The 18,506-nt window shown below is 43.0% G+C and overlaps 1 protein-coding gene across 2 annotated transcripts in view; it reads right to left on the reverse strand.

The window, feature by feature from the left end:
* Positions 1-18,506, reverse strand: part of Micu2 (mitochondrial calcium uptake 2) — an 83,017-nt gene that overhangs the window by 44,768 nt on the left and 19,743 nt on the right. For both annotated transcript variants that reach the window (XM_006519484.4, NM_028643.3), the window contains exon 2: positions 10,604-10,742. In XM_006519484.4, coding sequence (XP_006519547.1) covers positions 10,604-10,742 — 139 coding nt within the window. The remainder of the gene's footprint in view (positions 1-10,603; positions 10,743-18,506) is intronic.

The following is an 18,506-nucleotide window of genomic DNA, read 5'->3' on the forward strand; positions in this document are numbered from 1 at the left end:
TTCAGGCATGTCCTGTAGAGATGCAGCTTGGGTGTGCGTGCCTCTAAAAGCCTCCATAGGTAAGAATGCTAAAGAATAGAAAGCTCTTACCTGCTTTAAGGCAAGTTGCTTGGGAGAGGTCTTGTGGTCTTTGCTCTATGACCCAAGGAAAAGTCAGTTGGATGGCTCTGAGCTGCCTCACCATAAAGTTAAAATGGTTTGGCTCTCTACTGGTTTGGCTTATTGCGCTCCACCATGATGGTGACGTGGTTCAGCCTGCTAAGGGTGTAGGGGAAGGACCTAGAGACTTCTTTTACAGAAATGGACCTCTGAGGTCTCTCGATTTTTTTGGTCACTCTCTTTGGGCCTCTCTCTTTTGGCTTGGAAGAGCTTCATGGAAGGAGCTCTGGGTATGAGATAGGGATTTTGTTTTTTCTCTCTCAGGGCTTGCAGGAATCATAGAGAGGCAGCTGGCGGGACACAGGTAAAACACTATAGTAGGAAAGAGAGCTAAGGAGCCCTCTTGGGTTTGGAGGAGCTCAAGAGAAAGATAGACTAGCTTGGCAGACTGGCACAGATAGGAAGAGATTTCTACAGAGCTAGCAGCTTAGTTGCTGAATCAGGCTTGTAATTAGATATTTTGTATATAGTTAAGACAATAAAGTTACTTTGCTGAGCTAGCAGGTTTTTACCACAGCTCCCTCCTCACATGTTATTATGGTATGAATATTAGATAAAAGGACAAATACAGACCCTAGGTCTGTGTGACTCACATGTACTACCCTGTGCCCTAGTATAATGACACATGCCACGGTAAGTCACCTCACACATGTTCAAATATTTCTCAAACCTAACTGATCTTGATAAAAATACAGAAGCAGAAAGACTGGTACAGAGGGAAGAAAATGATGGCCACTTCTGTGCCTCTAGCCCCGATCTCTTGAGTGATGGATACCAGAAGCTCAAAGAGCCTAACTAGAGGCCGAGCACATTCTGGCAGGTGGGAGTGGCACCAGTTTCCTTTGCCCTGAGCTCCACCCACAGTGACTGAAGGTCAGCTGTATTCCCAGAGCTGCAGACACCAGCTTGCTCTGCTGCAGAAAAGTTAAGGCAGAGCACGCTCCAGCACTGTGATTTCCAAAACTACCCCGAGTAACCTCTTTCTCAGTTTCAACCCCTGACACAAGCTGAGCTGATCTTAAAAATGCTTCTTGTATGTATCCTCTCTCACTGTAAGATCTTTTAAAACCATAGAAAACACTGAAAAATTCCTCTAAAATCATTAAAACAAACAACAACAAACAAAACCCTTGGAAGGTTCAAATGTAACAAGTGTCAATATTTTTGCCTTTCCGCTAACAGGAGCCAATATATGCAGAAGTAGCTACAGCGGCAGAGCTCCCACATGCTGGGCTCTCCACGCCCTATCCGTCTATGCCTGACTCTTTACTACTAGTATTCTCAACTTACTGAGGTGGGAACAGAGGCCCATGGGGCTAGTGTTGAAGCCAATATTCAAAGTCAGGCACTGACTTGCTCCTCCAGCATCCTGTGTGTGCTGCCTGTGGCTACCCTTCGGTTCTGGTAAGCCCTACAATCAGACTCCTCCACCTGTCTATCACATTCCTCATTTGCATAAGTGTGACTTCCCACCAGGCTCAGCATCCACCACCACCCATCACAGCCTGCCAGTCTGTCATACACAGCAGCCCCGTCTTTCACTTTATCACAGGCTCGTGGTGATCCCCAGCCCTGGTTAGATCTGATTCTACCCTAATCCACACCAGAACATGTAGGGTTCAATAGAGAAAAGTAGTCATAACATTTCTGCAAGACTCATCTCAAAAACTGGGCGTGGTGGCGCACACCTTTAATCCCAGCACTCGGGAGGCAGAGGCAGGCAGATTTCTGAGTTCGAGGCCAGCCTGGTCTACAAAGTGAGTTCCAGGACAGCCAGGGCTATACAGAGAAACCCTGTCTTGAAAAACAAAACAAAACAAAACAAAACAAAACAAAACAAAACAAAAAAGACTCATCTCAAATCCATTTTTAATACCCACAGGTATGACTTCATTCTCAAATGTTAAAAAGCACATTTTATTCTGGGCTTTACATGTGAGCACATATGCAGGAAGGCCGGAGGACAACACTGGGGAATCAGTTCTCTCCTCACAGCATGTAGGCTCAGGGGGTCCAAGGCTGGCTCATGGCACTGCCTCCACACTGAACTCTATAAAGCCACTGGCATTTACACAGTATTGAGGCTACTTCTGTAAGTCCCAATATCCCCCCTTTCTTACAGCCTGTAACTGCCTTCTCATTCCTGGAGAGCTGAGAGAGATGGTAACTATCCCTTTGCTGCTGTTATGGAGGGCCTTTCTAAGATCCCATCTTCCACTGTGCTCCTCACCTGTGCTCTCTCAGGGCCTTGGTTCTAGAAGAATCCTCTGCTCTACCTCACTGTGCCTCAATCGTCCCCGCAGGCCGAGGTGAAAGCTCTTCTTTTGGGTACACTTCCACCCTACCTCTCACATCAGTCCTCTCCTTCCCTCAGGCAAAGACCTCAGTGTTTACTTCTCCTTTATGTGCCCACCTACTGTACTCAGACTCCCGTGTGACACTACTCCACCAACACCCCTCATGCTGCCAGCCAGTGAGGAACTCATTCTTGGTCCTCATCTTGCTTGCTTCTCAATTGTACTTTCTGTGACTATTCCTTCTTCCTCAAAACCGCATTTCAATCTACTCCTGCTTTTCCTCCTAGTTCTGAACTGCTGCTCCCTCTCCTATGGGTTCCCATCTCTCCACCTCTAAATGCTGAAGTAGCCTGGAGTTCAGTTCTCTGACTTGACTTTCTTGTTTGAATATACATTTGAGATCTTCCAATAATCCTGCACACTCTTATTGCTGGTATCTCTAATGTCTAAGAATATATCATGGTGAACATGAGAATACCTGAAGGTTTTAAAAAGGAGACATCAGAGGTCAAGAGCAACAGAGCACAAAGGGTGGAGGGACCAGCTAAAGGGAGACGCACCCTTTCTGGCGAACAGGAGAGGGCTGGAAGAGGCTCCAGCTAGAGCTGTATCTGAGGAATCTAAAGGATTTTTCGACTTTTAGCCTTCATTCCGTCAATTAAAAATGGGTACATACATCTTGCCATCAGCAAGAAGGAAGGGTGTGACAAGGAGAGATAAGAAGGTGGGGATTTGGGCAGGTGGGTGAAGGAAGCTGGAGAATATGAACAGACACATGACAGGTGTGACTTGGAGGATTAGGCGAAGCTGAGGATGAATTTAGGGGCTCCAATCTGTACAAGTGCCTGTCTTCCCAGCAGTTCAGGAGAGACAAAACGGATATGGGTAAGTAGTTATCAGAGTGACAGTCACAAACCCTGTGGCTACACGGAAAAGGAGAAGGGGACCTTGGGATGACAGGACACTGGACACTAGACATTTTTATGAGGTTTCAGAATAAACATACTGGGTAGCAGGTAAAGTGGAGGATAAATTCATAGTTGTCACAGATGGAGGTTCTGAAATCTGAGACTGTGAAATTGAGACAATTCTAGGTAGTAGTGTGGGCTGTGACCGGTGAAGCCAAAGTCACTGAAAGGAGTGCAGCAGGGAAGAATCTAGAAAGAGATGATGTGTGTTGCAAGGGCATGCACAGCAGAGACCCAAGCTAGATACAGGGAGTTGCCAGAGTCTATTTGGAAGTCCTATGCAGAGATGCTTACATAAGTCTCATCAATTGCTATTAATAAAGTGTAGTATTTACCAAAAGGCCAAAAAGTTAATGCCAGGTAAATGAGTTTAAAATCTAATAAATCTTAGATTGCTTCATATCATTTCATTTACCCAGAGCACGGGTCAGTGGTTTCGCTTAGTTTTTCTTTGTTTTGCTGTTCATCACGATCTGTAGGAATGTAACCAAGATGATCTTATCCACGATGAAAAATGAGGATGAAGGACATCATATGCATAAAGGATGCATTATCTGGCCTGCAAAATTACTCAACTCTTGATTTGGCTCAGTGCCCTCTGATCATTTAACTGCATTCCAATGAATAATAAAAGTGGAAATGTCACAGTCTTTAATTATAGTTTACTGCAGCTCTTTGAACATATTTTAGGGGCTATTTTGATGTCTTTTCTGTTAAATCTGTTATCTGGTTGCAATTCACAAACAGTTTCTGTTGCTGATTTTGTCCAGTGATGCTACACGCTCTTGCTTTTTTGTAGTCTTTGACTTTTGCTGTTGGGCTCTGGATATTTGAGATAATATATTGCAGAGATCTGGGTTCTAGTTCCTTCCCCACGCTGTGTTATTTCAAAGGACATACTGTGGAGGATCTGGGTACTAGCTTCCTTTGTCATCCATTGATTGTGAGCGTGCCCAGTGTCTGGCGGCACAGCACTTAGTAGAGACCATGCCTGCCCCTGCCCTCGCCGACGAGGCCTACTGGAAGTCAGTCACGGATGAGGTGTGGTTTGGGGGTCTGGAGCTCCTTTCTGACCTCGCAAGGTGCCGAGTGCGGACATTCTCACCCTGCTGACCGACCAGAAATCTGGACACACACTGCTCCACAGGCCATCTTTCTAATTTACGCTGCCATGAAGGAACAACTCCCAGTGGGGTGATTAATATTTGTTAGGACCCCTGGAGGCTCCCTATTTTTTTCTCTTTCCTAAGTGTGCTTCTGCAAAGGAGCTAGCACAGTTTAGCCTGTCTTCTTCTCGGACTCTATCCCTCACCTCTAGACTTCCTACCACAACCTCCTTCCTTCTCTCTCTCTCTCTCTCTCTCTCTCTCTCTCTCTCTCTCTCTCTCTCTCTCTCTATTTGGAGACAGGATTTTGCTTGCTATGGAGTTCACCTGGCCTCACACTAGCAATCCTCCAGCCACAACCTCCAGAATGTTGGGATTACAAGCACGTGCCTAGCTCAGCCGTGCCTGTTTCTGACGGTGCTTCAACGTCTGCACTTTATGTTAAAGTCAGGTTACTATCATCAGAGAGAGACCAGAACTATTTTTTTTTTTTTTTTTTTGAGACAGGGTTTCTCTGTGTAGCCCTGGCTGTCCTGGAACTCACTCTGCAGACCAGGCTGGCCTCGAACTCAGAAATCCACTGCCTCTGCCTCCTGAGTGCTGGGATTAAAGGCGTATGCCACCACTGCCCGGCCAGAAGCTACTTTTTATTTATTTATTTATTTATTTATTTATTTATTTTTTTCACAGACATAAATCCAATGTTTCACCAACAGAGCAAAGTACAATGACACATCCCCACCCCCCTCCAAATTTCATCTCTAACAGGCCAAAATGAGCTTAAACTAGAATAAAGTCCGAAGATTATATGCTGCCTTGCTTTAGAGAGAACAATTCATAATAGGAAAACTGCTAATATTTCACAGGCTGCTAGTACAAGTTATTCACAAAATACACTCTTAACACCTTGATGTCTTGACAGTTTTGGAACTGTATAGAATACACAGTGCCTTAGGAATTTACTGTACATAAATAGAATCTACAGGTACATTCAGAACACTGGAGAGCACATACTGGGAATGTTTGGATATTCCTCCTGCATATTTATAGTTGGATTTTTGGGCACATGAATTCTAAACTGAATTTACAATGGAAATCCCCACTCCAATCCCCACTCCCACCCCCAGTCCCTACAGAAGGCAACTAACTTACCTTTTAAAAATATCAATGATATGCTCAGTACATTTTCATCATCATGAAAATCTTGCCTCCAAATACATAAGCAGTAAGAAGCTGAAACATCCCACCACTACTGCAGCAAGCTCTAGACTACCCTGCAAGTGTGGGGTGAGGGGACTCTCAGGCCTTCCTCACTAGCCCTTTTCTCCCAACACCTGCCATGGAGTAAGTGGGTTGTTGAGTTGATGATTTCTCAATGCAGAAGCTACTTTTTAAACCAGCTTCTGTCACCCAGGAAGAAACAACTTTGGAGGCCAGAGTTCTGCAGCCGACACAGGACAATGGTGCTGCTCTTTCTGAGTAGTAATAGCCTGGTCCAGCAAGTGGACCTCAGGTCTTCCATCTCTTTTTCCTGGATACTCTCTCTGCCTTTCAAGTCAGAACAAGAGCAGCCAGGCCTCCTGTGTTCCCAGTGGAAGAGCGTGCAAGGCAGAGGCTCCATTCTACAAATAAGGAGAGTGTGGGAGAGGATGCCCCACCCTTCATCCACCCAGTAGTAAAGGACTAAAGTAGAGCACCTTCCCAATAGTCCTCTGAGAACCGTGCTCCTGCTGGAGCAGTCTAGAATGAGTTTCTATCTCACTGAGTTGTAACAGGTAGGTGGAGGGGCCAGTGTTAAAGTACTCTAGATTTGAATATTTTCTTATCCATTTTAGTAGCTTTACTTGAATAGGTATTTCTAGATTTCCTATAAAACCTCAGACTTATTTCCAGACACTTTTTTCTATTAGTTTCAGTGAACCGTGGAGCTATGGGTTCTTTCCATTGCCATGACAGACACTGTTCATTCACTCTTACTGAATGAATTCCCCAGTGTGAACATGCCCTGCTTTATCTGTTCTCTCCAGAAGGCGTGGGTGGTTTCCAGCTTTTCTGCTAACATAACACTACAGCTATAAACACTCTTTTGCATATATCCTATGGCACACCAGTAAATGCTCCTATCAGGTGTGTATGTATATACATATACATATATATACCTAGGAATGCAAATTTTGGTCAAAAATTATGTTTACTTTTCCAAAGCAATTAAAGTTATTTTCCAAAGTAGTTGGAGTTTTCCATTTCCAATTCCAACCAAGAGTACATAAAGGTAAAATCCTGGGAGCCCTCCACCTCTGATCTACAGCCTCCTCAACCTCTGTAATGAGACAACCAAGAGTGTGTAAATGTAAAATCCTGGGAGCCTTCCACCTCTGATCTACAGCCTCCTCAACCTCTGTAATGAGACAACCAAGAGTGTGTAAATGTAAAATCCTGGGAGCCCTCCACCTCTGATCTACAGCCTCCTCAACCTCTGTGAAGGGACTTGCCAATACAGCAAGTATAAACTTTTTTCTCACTACAGTTACAAACAAGGGAAGTATTTATGTTCATTTTCTTGCTTCTTCCTCCATGAATATCTATTCTTCCATTTTTAATAGCTGTACAGAGGGAGGGAGGGGGAGAGGAAAAGACCGAGAGGGAAAACTCTCTTCCCTGCCTAGTCTTCTTGTGGCAGCTCTAGGGATGGAAGCTGGGGCCTCACACAGCCTAGGTAAGTACACTGTCACCCTCAGCCCTGTGCAGGCTCTTCGTTGGATCTCCCGAGTGTTAAAGAGAGCCTGCTTTGTTAAACTGCCCTGTGTGTGGAGAACCTCACCAGAAAGTGAAGCCAGAACAACCAACGGAAGATGCTTTGATAGTTAGACAACAGTCAATTTGTGAAGACAGACAGGACAAATGGATCTCTGGACTAAGGTAAATTCTAAGGACATCATTAAGAGATATCTGGGGCCGGGGTAGGGAGGGTAGGTAGAAGCTAATGGACGCTAGAGGTTACTTCAAAGAACTTGTTAACTGGGGCTGTGATGAATTACTGCAGTCACCAGTCTGGTGATCAAGGCTGTCTTTCTGGCTTTGCTTTGTGACGGATGTCCTTCTGAAAAGAATCTTTATGGCTTGCTGCATTCAGGAAGACAGGCCAAATGGCCCCTTCTGAAGTGACAGTTTCTCCAGTGATGCCACTTTGCAGTAATTACCATGTCACTTGGCACACCCGGAGATGACCCAGCCCTCACTCTTCCATGTGCAATCCTCCTTTAAAACTGTAACTTCCCATATAAATACTGACTCTTGTCCTATTTATGTGCTACAAATAAATTCTGCCAGCTTTTCGTCAGGCCATTCAATTTCTTTAAGGTAACGTCTGAGAACAAAGTTCTATTTTAAGATGGCTGAATCTCATTCTTCTGGTTAGTACTTTTGTTTAAGATGTATCTCTATCTTGGGGTAACACACACAGACACACACACTATCATAAGGAGGAATGCTGCACATGTGCATCTCTGGAGTCTCAGATGCCCCGGCATCAGTTACTGATGGACGATCAAGCAGGGTGCAGCTCGGCAGAACAGTGCCCTCCTTGAAAGCTACTAACTAACTCGCACAAGAAATCAGTCCTCTCTGAGAGCAAATCCTGTCTGGCTATAATAGTCTATTTAATAGAACTGGCACTGGCAGGGAGAGGCAGGCTCTTTTTTAAAAGCTGTATCTATTTTATGTTATGTGTGAGTATCCTGTCTACATGTATGTGTGCTTGGTGCCTGTGGCGGTCAGAAGAAGGCACTGAATTTCCTGAACAGGAATTATAAATAGCTGGTGAGCTGCCATGTGGGTGCTGGGACTTGAATCTGGGCCTTCTAAAAGCACATCAAATGCTCTTAACTGCTAAGCCATTTCTTCAACCCTGAGTTTGGTTCCTAGCACCTATGCTGGGCAGCTCATAACCACGGGGAATCTGTACTCAGGTGTACATACCCACAGAGACATAATTAAAGAGAAATCTCTATTGATTGTGTGTGCCCACACATGCCATGGCACATGCCTTCAAGGTATTGAAGAGCTGAGCACTCTTGCTTTATAAGCCACGTTACCCCTCCTCTTCAGGAGTTCTCATCTCTTAAGCTGGTTTATACTCAGATTCTAGCAGCTAACAGATTATTCTTTAAAATATTTCTGACATAGGATCCTGGCAGCTGCTGGGAAGCTTCTGACCCAAGCAAGCCCTGACTGACCCTCTGCCTTTACTTGCCCCCAGGTTTTGGGTCAAGGTGTCCTGTGACCCCAATTCTGTGGTGACCCCTGATGGACCTGAATGGCTGATTTTATACTTTTCACCATTTTTTCTTTTTCCTTTTCCTGCTGTGAGGACAGGAGTGAGAATGTCCAAATTATGCTCATGTCAGAGGTTAAACTACTCTATTTATTTCGAGTTTTTGAGGCTGGGTTTGAACTATATAGCCCTGACTGCCCTGGAACTATGTAGATCACAAATATTCCCCTGCCTCTGCCTCCTGTTTTTTGGGGATTAAAAGTGTATGCCACTATATCTGGCCCAAACTACTGTACCAATGTAGGTCAACATTTTTAAAGTTTTGCCACATACTGCTAAATTTCCCTCCATAGATCTAGATTAAAGTAATCTAAACACGTTTTTATTACTTTATTTTTCTAATTCTGAAACCTTCATTGTTCCCTCAAGTTGAAGTCCACACAGCTCTGCCAGTTGTACCATCTCGCTCTCATTTGTTCTTCAGTGTGATCCCCAAGCTCCCAGTCTCCAGTGTCCCGTGGACGTCCTGTCCCTGGAATGCTCCATCATGTTCACTCTGCTTTTGCCCTGCTCAGCTGTTCCCCGTGCACCCGATCCTGCTCTGACCACTTGCCTTGACCTCCGCCTTCTGTGGTACCAAAGTTACTTACAGTGAATCCAGCATTTTGTAGAGTGTCAGCATGACAGTCCTTACCGCACTATGGTGCATACATGCACAGTGAGAAGGGCTGGTTCAGGAGATAAACCTGGGGGTTCCCGCCATCCTGGAATAATTATGAGTTTGCCATTTATAAAGTAATTGCACTTTGTTATTTTAATTTTTGGTTACATTGTTTCCTTCGGGATTTTTCTACTTACAACAAAATAACATAATAACATTGTGACTCTGATAAATGTTTCTCTTTAATAATTAGTCTACTATGTTTTTCTTCTCAATTTAAAACCTCAATTCCACTAAAAACTAATAGCCAATTAAATAACATTTTTAGGTATCTGTACTGGCTGGTTTTGTGTGTCAATTTGACACAGGCTGGAGAAAGGAGCTTCAGTTGGGGAAGTGACTCCATGAGATCCAGCTGTGGGGCATTTTCTCTATTAGTGATCAAGCAGGGAGGGCCCCTTTGTAGGTAGTACCATCTCTAGGCTGGTTGTCTTGGGTTCTATAAGAAAGGAAGCTGAGCAAGCCAGGAGAGGAAAGCCAGTAAGTAACATCCCTCCATGACCTCTGCATCAGCTCCTGCTTCCTGACCTGCTTGAGTTCCAGGCCTGACTTCCTTTAGTGATAAACAGCAGTTTGGAGGTATAAGCTGAATAAACCCTTTCCTCCCCAACTTGCTTCTTGGTCATGATGTTTGTGCAGGAACAGAAACCCTGACTAAGATAGTATCTTAAAAATTCACTATTTTTTTTTCTCATTTAGAAAAAGCCATACACAGTAACTGCTTTTAAGCAGATACACATGAAAGTTTATGTCACATTACAACAAGAAGATGCCCAATACAAGGAATAGGGATCATTCAAATGCAAAAAAGCTGTCACAAATTTTTTTTTGTTTTTTTGTTTTTCAAGACAGGGTTTCTCTGTGTAGCACTGGCTGTCCTGGAACTCACTCTGTAGACCAGGCTGGCCTCGAACTCAGAAATCCACCTGCCTCTGACTCCTGAGTGCTGGGATTAAAGGCGTGCGCCACCACGCCTGGCTCAAGCTTTCACAAATTTTGAAAACAAGCTTCCCAACCCTCATGTTTAAGATTTGAAAACAAAACAAAACAAAACAAACATAAAACAGCACATCACTCACGCTCCACTTGCTCAAACATGACTGAGAAGAGGAAGTCTCGGGGTGTCATGTAATACTCTCCGTCGTGCTCCAGGGATGAAAACTGCATGAACCGCTGTTTGCGGAGAGAAAGTTTCTCTATTGGTCCCAAATAATTTTTCTAAAAGAAAAAGAAATAATAATTTAAGATTTTTTTCAGTATGATTTCCAAACTTAAGTATCTCCAGAATTATCTGTAAAGGGTAAGTTAGGACTGACAACCACCAAAGTTTACATTACTCATGTAACAAGCATCAGCTAAGCCCCTACATTTTTAGGCACCAATTATAACTGATTGGAGCAAAGTTATTCTCAAGTGCAAGAATGGCATTCACAAGTATGTGAAGTCACGGAGACAGGGGGACTGACACAGAGAGCACAGATGGGGTGGGCAGTCTCCTACGTAAGACAGGGCTGTTTTTTGAAGGGATGACACTCACAGAGGTCATGTAAGGGGTTAGTGAGTCGTGTTTTCCCAAGCAAGGTCGGAAGGAACAAGGAGGCGCAGAAAGCCACTGCCACCACAAGAGAGTGGCGGGTGCTCACACCAGACAGATGTGGGTAGTAGGGCACGCACAGCTGCACTCTTATGCAACTAAGAAAGGATGCGCATGGGCCAACACTGCTGGTGCTGGGGTTTCCCAGGCTTTAGGACCCAGCGTTCCCAACAGCTGGATGACAGCGCTGGCATCTCTAACTAAGCTTTCTGCTCCACTAAAGGCACAGTCTGTACACATGAAAGGGTCTTGTGGCTGCAGACTGTGACACCCACCGCAGTAGACAACAACACTGAAGCCTAGGTGGAGCTCTTTCCATATGCCTCCGTCAACCTCCAACTCAGAACCACATTCTGAAGCGACAGCTCTTGAGGAGGTGCCATTTTATAAAGTCGGATGGTTGATTGTGTTGTTTGCATGCATGTACATTTTGGCAAAGTATCTTAGTTTCTAGTGAACAACAACAAAAAGATAGAGGAAATAAGGATCCTTTTTACTAGTAATTTCTGAGCTTGAAGTTTGCATAGAATCTTAGGTTACTGACACATAAATAACTCCTAAATGTGACTGAGCTAAAGGCGTGACTCTCCACCTGCAGATGGTTTGAAACCCTTCAATACCCTTTACTAACACCCTTGCAATTTAGTTTGCTATGGTAGCTTTCTAAATTTCTGTTACTCCCCAGGATAAACAAGTCCACTGTACTAGACCAAGGCCTTTAGATCCCCATTCTGAGCACCCGTGCTCTATGCTCACCTCTCACTGAGGCTGAGCTCTCTGTCATCACTAGTCAGCAGCTCTTTTCTGGTTCCTTTACGAAGGGTACAGTGGATGCTCCCACCCCACAGCTTACCCCAGACCTCTCTTTCCTCATCGTTGCTTTACCTTCTTGGAAGTAAACACTTTATTGAGCATGTGCTAATTTCAGAAAAGCCCTAGAAGAGTCAGAATGCAAATGAACCAAGTGCATGATTGTGTAGCAGAAAATATCTGCAGCAAGAAGCAGATTAAGTGAATGGTGTGTCTCTGTCAGGCATGAGCACCATAAGCATGTCCGCTCTAACCCTCAGAATGCCCAGCTGTAACCTATTTTAAAAAGAAGGAGTCTAGGCTTGTTAAGGTCAACAAGCTCGTTTAGATGAATGCAGTAGGCACTGATGGCACAGGCCATATGCCACCAACCTCTCAGTGTCCAACACGTTCCCTTAGCAGCTCCTATGAGAGAAAATGCAGTATGATGCTAAGACTTCACGAGAGAGGAGGTCAGAAGCCAGATGTAGAGACTCACAAAGTAAAGGATCAGAATTAGCCATTCTCCAAGCCCCAGGCTAAATGCTGCCCATCTCCTAACTAGCGAGCATTACTTTTCTGGCTGTATCAAATTTGAGTGGAATGTCCTGAATAGACCAGTTTGCTGTTACACAGTTAGCAGAGGGAAAGAAGGCCTTTGAAATGATCCTCTGCAGGTTAATGTACCAACACAGTTTTGTTTGGGATTTTTTTTCTATCCAACAGTAGTCAACTTTTAAAAGTACAGTTTGAAGGTTCACAGTGGCACGTTCATCTTACACAAGGAGCACTGGCTTGCCAGTGCCAGCTCGAGTGCTTCCGTCTTTATTTGGTCGGCTTTACCTGCTTTACCCCACGTTCATAACTATTTTGGTCAGATCTCAAACCTCCTACAAGGTTTCAATGGTCAAGAAAGCATTATTAAGAGGAGAACAATGCTTTACTGTGTGACTTTCTAAGGATGTATTATTGCAACTCCCAAGCTCTTTCTGCCTAGCTTTCAAGTAGACCATCGGGTCTGAAGTGATGCCTCAGCCTGTCTCACTCTGATGTGTAGCATATTAGCTGTGTATGCAGGAGTACAGTTGTGTATGCGCCATCTCTCCACCCCAGGACAAATGCCTCAAGTGCCCTGTCAGTGACCCTCAGGGCCAGAGCCTCAGAAGAAGTTCATCCTCAAGACATAAAAGTTAGCTGAAAAACCAAGAGCAAACAAAAACCAACAACTTTGTGAGCAGTTCTGATTTCTTCCTCACACCTTCATTGGCTGAACTATGGGTGTCTTGAGGTCTGCTTCTGCTGATGAAAAGGTCTGTCTCAAGCAAGGCATACATGGTGGCATATGCCTGTGACCCCAGCTTTAGAAAGGCTGACACAAGACTATGAGCCTGTCTGAGGAACCATGGGTAGGAAACCATGCAAGAAAGTGATTGCTCACAGTTATTCATATACAAACACTGGTGATGGTCAGGAGCAGCACATTCAGTTATAGAATTCAGACATACACACACACACACACACACACACACACACACATGCACAGACACACTACATATATACACACACAGTCTCGAACTAGAGGGGGTAGTAAGCCCAGAGTTTCCTAGTCACACAAAGCTTTCCACAATAGCTTTAATTTTCCAACATGGTAGGCAAAATTAGTGATAAAAAGTTGGCATTCTGTCTGCCTGTTTACTTTTGGGTAGCTACTGGCTACCAAAACAGCTAGTCAGGCTGTTCGCACACTCTCATGTGCAGTGACAAAAAGATGTAAATTCTCAGTATTAAGTCTGTGTGATTATAACTGCCCCATATTTCTAGTTTTGTGCTATTCTGAATTCGGGTAGTTATTCTATATATAATTCCTAGACAAATATTCAATCTCTATGAAGTTCCCATAAGTGAGGTCCTGGGAAGATAAAAGGGAGACTGATGCTGAGACACTGTTAATTTTTACAAGAAGACAGACTAAGCCAGAGTGATAGCACATCATATCTGAGGTAGATAAGGAACCAGTGAAAAATTTTAATTGTTCAGACTTTATACAAAGTCTAACTCCATACTTTTTATTTTGATAAGGGTGTGACATGGTTGTTAAATCCTTTTAAACTTCTAAATTCATTTAAAGGTGTGGAATAGTTAAAAATTTCTTACATTAAGTTTGAACCATTTGCGAAGTATTCATTAATGTTATATATCATATACTCCATTTTAAGCTTCTGTAAAATTTTTGTTTTTTGTCTTTTTTTACAACTAAATTAAATTAATTTTAATTAAAAACACTTCTGTAAATTTATATTTTACTGTAATTATTTTAAAACCTTATTATAAAAAACACTGCAAATAAAAAAATCATACAAAGACTAAACAATATATATGTAACTACCACAAACATCTATTGGGTCACAGGCTTATCAGCATGACAATTCATTTTTACTAAGTACATTGCATGTTTGAATGGATCATTTCAAATGTTTTCTCTCTTGTTTGTTTTAATCAACTGTGTATTTTACACTGAAAAACTACATAAATGCTAGAGTTCAGTACACTAAACAGCTGTAGGGAGGCCAGTGAGGCAGGAAAGAATATAAAACACAGGGCTGAAAAGGTTTGGGCCAACCAAGGTTACCACAGCCAAACAATGGCCCCTATGTACATACATTAATAACTTTCAGAAGCCACTTAGAAAATGTTGCTCAAAATGAAGGCAGATGAAGTATTGCTTAAAAGCATTTAACGCAAATCTTTTATGAGAAAAATACCTTGTAACAAATGCAACCTGAATTATCTGGGAGATTCACTGACATGACAGACCTCACACTTTACTGTGTAAGTCACTTACTGTGTAAGTCAGCACCACTGTCTGACTCACCAGACATCCGAAGCACTTTGTAGAATGTATGCTAGACAAATCTCAGGGCTTTGTTTATACAAACTGCAAATGATTAGAGCTATGAGTGAAACCAGAGCATCTTTTGGAAAAGTACAAGTAGACAGAGTTCTACATTGCCGTGAATACTGTTACACGTCAAATAAAACGAAATCACAAGGCTCCCATGCTTTCATCTTCCCAATAATGTCAACACACACACGTTTTAGGAGCTCACTATTAGTTCATTCTTTGTCATAACGAGGCACCAGGAAAAGAATCTATGTGAGCAAAAAATTCAGTGCACTGACACATCGATTTGGGATTTCAAGACATTGAGAAAAATATGACCGAAGTCATATTCTAAGATTAAATCCATTGCTTACAAAATTAGTAAGTTATCCTAAGGCAAATGATTAAGGCTGCTGCCCATACCTAAAGTCCTTGTAAGCACCAGGGTCGCTTCAGTGCTAATGGCGCTGATCAGCACCTGAGGAAGCTGGAGGCTCGGGTGTACTGGTCCCACTTCCTAGCCACATTGGGTTTTGTGTTTTACTCTCATTTTATAGAAGAATCCAGGAAATAAAATCTGGAGTCACTGGATCCAAATGCTAGTTTTCTTCAACCCAAACAAAACAAAAACCAGCACAATGCACCTTCCTGAAGACAACTCACTCTTACTTAAAGCAAAAAGTCATTTAAAAAATTTACAAATTCATGAGCTCAGTAAGTAAAAGTTCTTAATTGTTTCTAACTTCCCCAAAAACCTAACACCCAAAGTTAAACAGCCATGCTAAAAATGTAAGATTTTAAGCTTGCCTTAAAGGATTTTCATACAGTACACTTGTGTCTGAAAGTGCAGGGTAACCCAGGCAGACCCAGGCTCTTCTTGCAGGGAGAACAGTGTGGTGCATGAGTTCACCGGTGACCTCCCGAGCCACGGCAGATGGTGGAGCTGCCAGGCACAGGCTACTAATGGCTTGACTTGGAGGGCCACCCCTACTGCAGTTTGCACTTGTGAGGTGGTGAGGGACAGATGAAGGGGTGTCTGCTTCTGGTTTGTACAAAGCCAAGGAAAAACAAGTACTTCCTATTCCTACTGATGTCCCCATCACTGTGCCCACCAAAGGCCCAAAGTCAGCCTTTTCCTCCCATGTCCTGTCCAGGCCAGGGCCAGAATAACTGTGACCTAGGAACTATGAAGCTAAACTGGCAGATACCCCAAAATGAGAGAACAGATGAAACAAAAGGCACCCCCAACACACTTGGATATAACTCCCAACCTGAGCACAGGGAGAACCCCCAAGCATATTTAGGCCATAGGATATGTCCCAGTGTAGTCAGCTGCACTTTACATGTACTCAGTTACTATATAGCAGATGCTACTAACACTGCTATGTTCTTCAACTGATAGCATAATGCAAAGAGAAAAGTACTTAGGTCAGGATGGATAGAATCAGGAAATACAGTCACATCATTTTTTGGTAAATAACATAATTAGCTAGAATGTCTGTTTAAAATCTAAGATAAGGCCTATACAAAATTCTGTGGGGGAAAAACTAAGGCAAAGGCAGCAGGGATCAATGAAAACTACATTTCAAAAGAAAATGGGAGATTCTGAAGTCAGTGAGGCAAATGGATGTCTCGAGAGCACAGCAGTCACACTGGAAAACAGATCTGTCTGGTCAAGTTAAATAAAAACAGAGAAAAAGACCACTATAAATCAAATGGGAAAATATTTTTTTTCTCACTGGCCTGTATGTGTGCATGCATGTTTTAATAAGTTTACATCTCATGAGAGACTGATCAATTTTGGTCTTTTAAAATAGGCTTTCAAATATGATATATTGCTGGATTCAACCTTGTAAAGCTTGTTTAAACACACACACATGTACACACACACACACACACACCCTCAAAAAGCTATAGTACAGGGCTAGACAGAATTAGCTCTAAGAATTCTTAAAATGGCCAGTAAGATGGCTGTGCAGACAAAACTGCTTGCTGCCAACTCTTATGACCTGATTAAATCTGCAAAGCCTACACTGCAGAGGGAAAAAGCTGTCTCCTGCTAGCTGTCCTCTGGCCTCCATGAGATTATATCCTTCTCAAGCCCATAGAACAAAATGTTAACAAACAAACAAACAACCCAGAGCCATATTGTCCTTGTACTGTAATGTGTGGCATTGAGGGTGGCAGCAGCAACAGCAGGAGGAGGAGGAGGAGTGGACTCTGTCTGTACATCCACTCATCGTGTATTAGCACTAAACTTATTTAACCTGGGAGACTGGAAATTTTTGTCTCTTCTTACTTCAACCTGTTTGTTATAAACAGAACGATTCCAGAAGGAATGGATAAACACCACTAATCTTACCCTTTATCTGAACAAGGTTTCACAAGGTGCTTCTACAAATCGACTCTGTTGGCCAGTGTATACGGTTACATATAAATAAGAGGACTCTACTGCAAAGCAGCTGTCTGAGGAGCCAGCTCCTAGGGAAGGAAGAGGGAGGGATAGAATGCAGGGCTGAGATCAAAGGGCTGCTCGGGGCCTGCTGGAGGCTGTTACCCTAAACCTAGGGAGAACCTTCAGAGACTTTCTAGGTGGAAGATGGTGAGTGGCGGTGAAATTCTTCCCATCACCCCCATGACTGCTCCTCAAAGCTGCATCTAAGACTAAATATGTGGGAAAGAAGGAACCAAAAAGAAAAAAAAATGCTGGAATTTGGGGCAATACTGCCCATGTGAGACCTGCCCACATGGTTCTAGTTATATACAAAATGCTCCATGGATTTCAAGGATTACGTGTAATGCAGTAAAAAATGTGACAAAGGAATTAAGAGCAGTGAGTGATGGGAAGTGGATGAAAGAGATCTTTGAAAGCTGATGACTTCTGTTAAAACATTTCACTCATTTATTGCCTTTAAAGCAACAGGTGCTTCACCCTTCTGTCTCTACTTTTTATCCATGAAGTGACAAATTACAAAAAGTAAGTTCTCTGCTCTTTGTTGAACATTCTTTGGCCTCTGCTTTTCTCAAGAATAAAGTGGGAACAGGAAGGGCCTTTCTTACAGTATTACAGCTTTCAGAATGTCCAACACACACACACACTGCGTTAGACAAAATGTAGTAAGTAAGACCTATTCATTTGGGGCCCTTATTTTGGAATTGGTAATAATCTGGATGAAATAAAATTGCTTTGCCTCTGAACATTCTGTACCACGACTGAATGTCTTCTCTTAAAGAAAACTTTACGATTGGAAATTTTCACTCATTACAAACTTTCTACTTTGTTCCGGATGAAGGAGATTTTATTGTATATGAAACAAAATACTCCAGACTAAATTAGAAATCTTCACTGCATGAGTTATGTCTCATGGTAAATTCTACAGTGACAGAGCCTTGGCCAAGGAGACAAGGCTATTCTCAGAACCCTGGGGCACTGGGCACGCCTCTGGTGCTTTGCTGTTGATTGTCTAGTGATGGCATTCCAGACTTCTCTTGAAGCAGGAGAGTGAAGGTGGCTTTCCGTAGACAGGCACAGTAAGAAGAAATGGCTATGTGTTATACGTTGTTATGTTTTATTCCTGTTGGTGTAACACGCACATTCTCATGTACTTCATCCCCACCCCACCAAAAGGCGCTGATGAGAAAAGAAAACACACCTTCTCCTTTATTGTTTTTTCCTAGCACAGTACTCACTTTCCCTTTCCACTACTGCCTTCTAAGA

This window comes from Mus musculus, chromosome 14 (assembly GCF_000001635.26).
Source record: "Mus musculus strain C57BL/6J chromosome 14, GRCm38.p6 C57BL/6J".
NCBI lineage: Eukaryota > Metazoa > Chordata > Mammalia > Rodentia > Muridae > Mus > Mus musculus.